At 36.3% G+C, this 9,628-nt stretch overlaps 1 protein-coding gene and 1 long non-coding RNA gene across 2 annotated transcripts; one reads left to right on the top strand and one right to left on the bottom strand.

Moving 5' to 3' along the window:
- On the bottom strand, positions 1,137-2,004 carry LOC107642247. The gene is made up of 2 exons (XR_001620652.2): positions 1,847-2,004; positions 1,137-1,643 (listed from the first exon to the last, which is right to left on the bottom strand). It is a non-coding gene; the product is annotated as an uncharacterized LOC107642247 (long non-coding RNA).
- LOC107645009 lies at positions 5,596-9,389 on the top strand. The gene is made up of 7 exons (XM_016349007.2): positions 5,596-6,107; positions 6,190-6,350; positions 6,488-6,569; positions 7,660-7,779; positions 7,900-7,953; positions 8,393-8,556; positions 8,724-9,389. Exons 1-7 carry the CDS (start codon positions 6,102-6,104, stop codon positions 8,908-8,910), a joined length of 774 nt encoding a protein of 257 aa, XP_016204493.1. The 5' UTR covers positions 5,596-6,101; the 3' UTR covers positions 8,911-9,389.

Genomic DNA, 9,628 nt, shown 5'->3' on the forward strand with positions numbered 1-9,628 from the left:
AAAGAAATCATCGCTGAGGTCCAAGGCTTGGACTTTCTTCCAAAGGTAGCGCCACCTGCGAGAGAGGACGCTGGTGGCCACTGACGTTCTGGTTGGAAGGAATGAGAGGATGTTGCACAGGATTTCATCCGGCAGCCTGCTGATAACGTCCCTATCAACTGCTGCTTTCGTTTTCCTCTGCCTTTGCTTCCGCCGTTTTCCCATTTTGACAGCAGAGGAGGTGGCTAGGGATTGTGGGATTCAAGCGTGTCAAACATTTAGTAATAAAAGAAAAAAATGGAACAAATAGAAACTGCTCAATATTTCAGTAGAGCTTCCAAAACTTGCACAGAATACAGGTTTCGGAGGCAAACCGTGGATCTGCCCCGAGTTTCTCTCAATTGTGAATTTGTGACATTGTGTTCATTAACAATAACTAGCAAAAAGCCCGTGTTCTTATTTTTTTTCTCTCATTTATTTTTGATCTCACTCATAAAATTAAAAGTAAGAGATCACACTGTATTCTATTAATTGTTAAAAAAATTGAAGAGGATCTTTTTCTTATTAATAATAGATGTCTACGTATTATTGATTTGTATGAAAATATATGAGGTAAAAATTTTAAAATTACCTACTTAAAGTAGTGGAATAGGTGATAAATGACAAAAAAAATATAGAAAGTAAATAATCATATATTTGTCTTATATAAATATATTTATTGAGCTTAAAAATATGATCATAATAATACAACTAATAATTCTAAATCATGTATTAATTAAACATGTTATTTTATGAATAATATATTTTTAACATATCTAAAAAGTCATTTTTATTCACAATGACATAGAAGAGAACAAAAAAAAAAGGATATTTTTTAAATTCTTCACTTTTCATATTTTTTTCTCGATTTTTCTATTTTTCCTCTCTCTTTTTATTTCCTTCTTTATTTGCTGTAAAACTGAAAAAAGAAGAAAGAAAAATAAATTAGAAGTGTTTCCTCAAACTTATAATCCAATAACAATTACTAAAACACATCATAAATAAATTCCAACTATTAATCACATAAATTACTAATGTATTTTTAAAAAATTACACACATTTTTTCATTAGCCTAATTATAAGCAACAGTTGACATATATAGTTACCTAACACAGTCATTGATACAACAACACAATCAACATTTTTGTTCTACTTAAGCATATATGCTTAAGTAACACAAATCAACATTCAAGCACATGTTAACATCCTTACACACACGCACACAAAAACAAAAACAAAAATAAAGAAAATGTAATGTCTTAAAGCATAAATCATATAAACCATCAACTATTTTAGTTGTCAATGGCTCATACCTAGTGAAATAACTATTTTCTTTTAGTTCTTTGAATAAATAATTGTGCTGATTTTTTCTTCTATAGCTTTTACAAACTTATAGCATCTTTGGAAGCTTTTCGAAAAAAAAAAAAAAATTTCCCTCCTCCTCTGCTAGTCCATCAAATTATTCTTGATGGAACCATTTAGGGGGACTATCTACGATGATATCATATGAGCAACATCGGTTAAGAACAATGATTTTTCCTAACTCCTTGATAATAGTAATTGAATATGAGCTTATTTGATCTAAGAGCTTGTGAACTTTTGGGCCATGATATTTTTGGTAATACCTACAAATTAAATATTAAGAAATTATCACAGATTAAGAAGGCAAATAGGTGCACCAAAAGAAAAAAAGAATTACTTATATGAGATTTTTATACTGTCATAATTTAAAAGCCAAAGCCTCTTAAAAAAGACTATATGAGATAATGAGAAATTAAGGCAGCTTTTTAAAAAATCATAGAAAGACAAAATAGAGTGGTGAGGGAACCAAAGCTTCTGCCTCATCAATTCCAGTCTTGCTTCATAAACTTTTTGCTTCTTTAACTCGGCATATTCAATAGAAGATATAGAACTCTATCACAAAAATATTACTCTAGCACAAAAAATACAAAGTTTATTGATGTTGAAGCATAGAAGAAAATTACTAATTAACTCTAGCACAAAAAGTACAAAGTTCATTGATGTTGAAGCATAGAAGAAAACTACCAATTAATTTTGGAAAATTATGTTAACGTAATTCTAATCAGACTCTTATAAGGAAACATAATGAAGCAAATTTCAGCATCTGTTTTTCTTTTAAGCATTTGTCAGTCCTCTCCTTCAACGTTTTTCCTACAAAGAATTAGAGACTTGAAATTTTAGTTGCAGGTAAATCACAACCTCATATCCTCTATATTTAAGAAATGACATAAGACATGAAAAAAATAAAAAGATCAGCAATATAGTTTATAAAAAGGCAAACACAGTAAGCTATCCAACAACAAAATGTTAGAAACAAATTTTGATTGTAGGTCAATCGCAACACCAGACGTTCAATGTATAACCCATAAGATTAAACACTCTCCGCGACGATTTTGGAGCTCCACTAGCAGTATCTTTAGCTTTTGATTAATGCCCAAACCCATGATAAAAAAGATTAAAAGAATACATCTCTTAATACCAAAACCAAAACTCTCTTACTCTAATGGACAAAGTATTCCAATAGCAAATAGGTCGGAATATGAAAATTTACGTCAATGATATGGTAGCAAAAATACATGCACAAGGATCACATTGTGACGACCTAGTAGAAGTCTTCAACCAAGTCCGAGCTTATAACATGCGGCTCAACCTGGACAAATGTGCCTTTGGAGTTCAAGAGGGAGAATTCCTTGGATTCATGCTAACCTCACGAGGGATAGAAGCCAACCCAGAAAAGTATAATGCAGTATTGAACATGACAAGCCCAAAGACAATAAAAGAGGTCCAACAACTAGCAGGGAGAATAGCTGCCCTGTCACGTTTCCTACTAGTGGCAAACCGATCTTATCATTTCTTTCAAACATTCTCTAGGAGTAAGAAATTCACATGGACGGAGGAATGCCAGAACTCCTTTATGGAGCTCAAACAGCTCTTAACATCACCCCCAATACTCCAGAGACCAGAAACAGGTAAGCCATTGTATTTATATTTATCAGTATCTAACCATGCTATAAGCTCGGTCCTAGTGATTGAAACAGGAAAAAAGCAAAACCCAATATACTTCATTAGTAGGGTACTACAACCAACAGAAACAAGATACCCGAAAATAGAACAGCTGGCATTGGCACTGATCACCACGGCAAGGAAATTACGACACTACTTCCAGAGTCACACAATAATAGTACGAACAGACCAACCCCTAAGATAGATATTAACCAGACCCGAGCTCGCGGGACGATTAATCAATGGTCCGTCGAACTCTCTGAGTTCGACATTCAGTACGAATCAAGGAAAACCCTGAAATCACAAGTACTTGCTGACTTTGTATCAGAGATGACTAATGAAACACAACCCACAGAAGCTAGTTGGAGCATACATGTGGATGGAGCTTCAAACAGAGAAGGCAGCGGAATAGTGATACTGCTAAAGGAAGGTGACAAAGTGATAGCCGAGCAATCACTACAGTTTCGCTTCAACGCAAGTAACAACCAGGCGGAATATGAGGCTCTGCTAGCAGGACTGAAACTCGCCCAACAACTAAAGATACCTCGGATAACGGTTTACTGTGACTCTTCACTAGTAGTGCATCAAATCAAGGGCGAGTACCAGGTAAAAGATCCTTTGTTGGAGAAATATTGGCTCATAACAAAGAATCTCATCTCAAAATTCAGCAAATTTGAGATTATTCATGTAAACCGAGAACAAAACACCAGAGCCGATGTGTTATCCAAATTAGCCACAACAAGGCAAACGGAAAACACACCGGCGCTGTCCCAGCTAACACTTGATAAGCCAAGCTTCGAGCAGGATACAGTTTTAAGCATCATGCAGGTACAAGATTGGAGAACACCCTTTCTCAATTACATCAACACAGGTGCCATACCAAACGAGGAACCGAACTTCCCACTCTTCCAAAGAAGAGCAAGCTTTTACACAGTGGTAGGAAACACCCTGTACAGACGAGGACACTCCCAATCACTCCTCAAATGCATCAGCAAGGATAAGGCCGAGGAAGTTACAGCAGAAACACACGAAGGGGTCTGCGAAAACCACGTCGGGGGCCGAGCACTGGCAGCCAAAATACTACGAACAGGGTACTACTGGCCAACAATCAAAAGAGACTGTTCGCAAAAGTCAAGGCATGCGACAATTGTCAAAAGCACGCCACCGTTTCAGGAATCCCAGTCGAAAAGCTACATACCATAGAGGTAAGCTGGCCTTTCGATAGGTGGGGACTAGACATCCTCGGACCTTTCCCGAAAGCGCCAGGCCAGGTAAAGTTCCTTTTAGTAGCAATAGACTATTTCTCTAAGTGGATAGAAGCACAACCACTAGCACACATAACGGCAGAAAAGGTGAGATCTTTCCTATGGAAAAATATCATATGTAGGTATGGCATCCCGAGAGAGATAATCTCGGATAACGGGAGACAATTCACAGACCATAAGCTCGCTTCTTTCCTAACAAATTTCAAAATTACACACCATTTCAGCTCAGTTGAGCACCCGCAAACCAACAGGCAAGTTGAGTCAGCTAATAGAATTATCTTGCAGGATTTAAAGAAAAAGCTCGGCGGACCAAGGGCGAGTGGGCCGACCTCATTCCAGAAATATTGTGGAGTTACAATACTACAATACAATCTGCTACAGGAGAAACTCCTTTCAAGCTGGTATATGGTGCAGAGGCAATAATCCCAGTGGAGGTCAGCATTCCAACGATAAGGACCGAGTTTTACAATCAACAAAACAACTAATTACTTATTTTAATATCAGTTTTCTGCATATGGATTATACTAATTGGATGAAAGCCCAAACTTAGAAGGGGTTAGTAGCAGCATCGAGGTCTTTTTTTATTTTTTCTGTCAGTAATCATAATTGGAGTGATGTTTGAGTTTCTTGGATATTGAGTAAAATTAATGTTAATGTATGTTATATTTTTTGGCTTATGACACAAAAAAAAAGTTTTTGTCCAAAAACAAAAAAGGGCTAAGACTTGGCCCTTAATCAGCCAAAATTAATTACTCATTATAACATTCTATTATCCAACCTAATTATGACTCCCCTCACGTGATTCTAATAAACTTTTCCTACAATTTCTCTGAAATACTGAACAATTTGTCCCGTACATATACCACCTGTCATAACCACAGCTTGCCACCAATTATCCATACATGTAAATACTAAATTACTATCTATACCATAAAACTTGCCTAGTTACATTGCCTTAACGATTTATTCTATATCGGTTTCAATTTAAATTACCTGGTTAGCCCTGCTTAAACCGAACCACAACAACCAACCGTTTCCTTTGGGCTGCCCCATTTTCCAGGACCATGCTGGATAGTGGGAACAATACATCCCTCCCCACTCACTAACACATAATATTTTGGGGGGTTGGAGGCTGCCCAAAAATCTGCTTTCTCCAAAGCCCACACCCAACAAAAACCCCACACGCCCAACCAGACCTGAATCAACAGCTCAAGCTATCTTTATGAAAACGGCTAGGCTCACTCCATCTAAGCCTACACCGAATATCTACCATCGCAGCCCCCTCCGTTATGCAAACCCAACGGCACACGTGTCCCATCTCTAGGCAGAAAAAACAATCTCTTTACATCTTTCCCAACTTTGATATTTACAGTAGAGCGACCCATGAATCATTCACCCACTTCCATTTACTTCTTGTCTCCTCATCTCACGCATTTCTCACCTGTCCTGCTGTCGACTCATCCACGCTGCAACATGCATTTCTCACCTGTCCGGTCAAGAGAATTGTAATGTTATATATTTTCCATTCAAGAGATTGAGGAGGCTTCCATTGGTTTGATATTTGTAGATGACAAGCTTTCAACTTGGCGTGCCCAGCATTGTATATGTTTTACCAGATCCTGTTTGTTCATAGCAGGTGTCTATCTTTGCGTATGGGCAAACAGGTTCGGTGAAAACTTATACAATGATTAGGGCAGCCCTGATGCTCCAGATTTGGAAGGGTTGATACCACCTTCTCTAGAACAGATATTTCAGACTAGTCAATCTCTGAAAGATCAGGGTTGGAAGTACAAAATGCAGGTTGGTACCTAGTATACTTCGTCCTGGTTTTCATGTGGTTATACCTATGAATGGGAGCTGAAATTTTTGTTGACATTTGTAGGCATCAATCTTGGAAATATATAATGAGACCATCAGGGATTTGTTATCAAATAGGCCGTGTGGGATTGACCAGACAGACAATAGTGTTCCTGACCTAACCATTGTGGATGTCTGTAGCGTGAACGAGGTTTCCTCGCTCCTAAAACAAGCTGCGCAATGCAGGTCTGGTTTGGTTTATATATGTTGGATCCTCCAATATAATGCTTGAACCAAATTTCTTGAGTAGAGAGTAATACATTTTTGTTCTTGTTCTACAATTTACTTATAACTTAATATTTGTGCCCTTTCTCTTCTTTCAGGTTTGTGGGAAGGACACAGATGAATGAACAATCATCTAGAAGCCATTTTGTCCTTACTTTGCGTATTTGTGGGATAAATGAGGTACTTGGCTCCTAATACACATTGATAAACTTTTATTTTTCATTCCGAGACACACTTGTAAATCTTTGTTCTGTTAGCAATTTAGCATAAAGTTGAGTTCTTTTTCGATTTTCTAATCCGAATATTCTACAAATTCGTTTGCTTGATCGGGTTAAGGTCCCCAGATCTTTCTCTGCGTCTAACACGTTTTTTTTTTTTTTTTTGGATGAAACTCAATTTGAACCCAATTATGCTGTTAGAAGCTAATTATCAACCACCCTTTTCCCATTTGACTAATATGACAATGTTTTTGTGGTGATTTTGAATCATTGCAGATCAAAGATTGATTTTTTTGGTTTCAGCTTTTTGGGGTGTGCTCATGGTGGTGAGGTTTAACCCTTCGTGTCTCACACTGTATCAACATCCTCACCACTCTGTTTGTTTCTCCAAACAAATATCTGTTAAAAGCAGTTATGGGAGACACATGAAACGGGGTGGAACTTCAAGGCCCCAGATAGAGTTTCCTTCTCCTTTGGGGAATGGTGAGGGTTTGCGTGTGTTTGTTGTGTCTGATTTGCACACTGACTATGCTGAGAACTTGAATTGGGTGAAGTGGCTGGTGATGTTGCTGAGACATATGACTTGTTTGTTGTGACAATGTCTCTCTTGAAAGAAAGATTTGAGCATGTGTTCTATGTGCCTCGAAATCATTACCTTTGGTGCCATCCGTAGGGACAAAAATATGTAAGGTCATTGCATTATACGCTGAACATAGATATGGTCTATGACAGAACACTATGGTGTTGTTTGGTCCGTGTAGCCAATCGCACCTAGCAAGACACAACTTAGTTGTTGTTATTGTTCTGTGTAGCTCAAATACATGTGTTAATATTAGAATTTACAAGCTATTATTGACGAAGTTATGAAATCTATAGCCTAGAGAATGGAGTTTTATGTGACTCAAATTAGGAGAAAAGGGGGACCTAATTCTGCTAGAATTTAAATATGCAACCATTGTTTGTCAATATATGCATTGATGTTGTTGGCTTGGCTCCTTTATGTACTATATAATCCTTTTATTCTGATAAAGTTTTCACTGATATGTCATTAGGTTGATTCTGTTGAAAAGCTGGATAAGTTGCTTGCAGCATGTAAGGCACTTGGAGTTGAAACACAACCAATGGTTATAGGTGAATTAGGAATCATTCCCTTGTTCTCTTGGTACCATGAGGTGATTACTTCCATATTGCCAAATTTTGTTACCTCCTAATTCTTTCACACCATGATATACTGGATCCAATTTGCTGCTTAAGGGCAGTCTATTTGAATGTTCAATCATCTTCTTTCGCAAAGCTTTGACAGAGAGAAGGACATAACGGGATTTCACATCCCGCCTTTGGAGATGGTGGCTATTCTCTTAACTCCTAGTAAGCCATTTTTTCAATTAAGGAGTGCCTGCATAAGAACTTCATGTTATTATCTCTTAGCAATAACTTATATTGATCTCCTCTGAGATTATGTGATATTACAGTACACACTCCATTGTTCGGTTTCTGTTCCAGACTTCCTGTAAGATCTCCATTAGGGAACTACAATACCTTGTGTCTGTTTAGATCCAGAATACTATGTGCACAGATTATTATAGAAATATTCATCTCTAATAGCAATCTTGTTTCTATTTCTTTATGTTGCTCTCGGATTGCTTTACCATTCTTTATATGGATCTGAAAGTCATGGTTGATTTTGATTTTGCTCGGCATAAATGCTGCCAAATAGACTGATCTTGATGTGAATTTGTACCTAAAATGATTTTTTTTTTCTTTTTCTATTATGCTTTTCGATAGGCATGTAAAGACTTCCATGCGTGTAAGTGGCCACAAGGACTTTCAAATGGAGATATGTCCCTTTCAATGTATTTTGATGCCATGAATGATAAGCAACTGGAGATGATGAAGGAGGTTAAGATAAAATGTGATCACATTATTACCTTTTCCCATTTTGTTCCAAGGTGATAAATCAACCTGTCATTGAAATTGTTGCTTTGATGCTTTGCTTAAATTCTTGGTTATTCTTCTCTGCATGTTTTTTGTGATATGTCTCGGTGTTGAGGACCAACTTCAACTTCCAAGAAAAGCATATGATATTTATTCTGATTATGGCTTATATGATTGACAGGCAGGAACTGTGTCCAGAGAAGAGGATGTTATTTTATCCTAAGCTTCCAAAAATAATTGGTTCAGACTCTCTTGAAAATAGAATAAGGTCTATTCATGGTGCTGAGGGAAGGAAGGATGCATCATCTGCTTGCCATGTGTTGATGCTGTTGTTGATGGTATCAGATATTTGTACATTATCATTCTAGCTTATAGGTAAATGTTGATTGTAGAATTTCACCAAATGTTAGAAATATAGGCATTTATGTGTTTCTTCCCATCAGTTTAATCTTTTGGAATAAATGGTTCATCACACGGTATCAGAACTTGTATGATCTAAACTGTTTTCAATATAGGCTATGCATTTCATTGTACATTTGATATTTTAATATAGATTCTATATTGCTTATAAAAATACTAAAATGACAACAAAGAACTTGAAAGGTTATGCATCATCAAATTTATTAAGGTTACATAGAAGTGTGTTGCTATACAAAATAAGGTTCATATTTTATTCAAAAAGTAAAGAGAGACAAAGGACAACAAAGATAAACCCACAAACAACAAAGTCTTTTTTTTTTTTTTGGGTTTAAATAAAACCCAAAATGCACATAATTGGAAGTAAAATGCATACACAAGACACAGAGAAACCCCACAACAAAATTTAAAAAACAAAAAAACCACAAAACATATATTAAGATGGGTTCATGCAGGCCCCATCAAATGGGCCTCCAACAAGGATGTTTGCTCCAACAATGAGCCCAATTATTTTAAATTTCAAGTATAAGCCCAAATGTAACAAAATAATTTTAAATTTCAATTTGTAACAAAATAATTTTAAATTTCAACCAATTATTTTGTTCATAGATCTTTAGATTTTTTTATTACTTTATTAATTAATATTAATTTTTGTTGTTTTGTCACTTG

This window comes from Arachis ipaensis, chromosome B05 (genome assembly GCF_000816755.2).
Source record: "Arachis ipaensis cultivar K30076 chromosome B05, Araip1.1, whole genome shotgun sequence".
In the NCBI taxonomy this organism is placed as follows: Eukaryota; Viridiplantae; Streptophyta; class Magnoliopsida; order Fabales; family Fabaceae; genus Arachis; species Arachis ipaensis.

Excerpts from the sequence above, each read along its gene's own strand:
- LOC107645009 (XM_016349007.2), top strand. Across the intron at positions 6,351-6,487 it reads AAACAAGCTGCGCAATGCAG|GTTTGTGGGAAGGACACAGA; the intron begins GTCTGGTTTGGT and ends CTCTTCTTTCAG. Across the intron at positions 8,557-8,723 it reads TTTTCCCATTTTGTTCCAAG|GCAGGAACTGTGTCCAGAGA; the intron begins GTGATAAATCAA and ends TATGATTGACAG.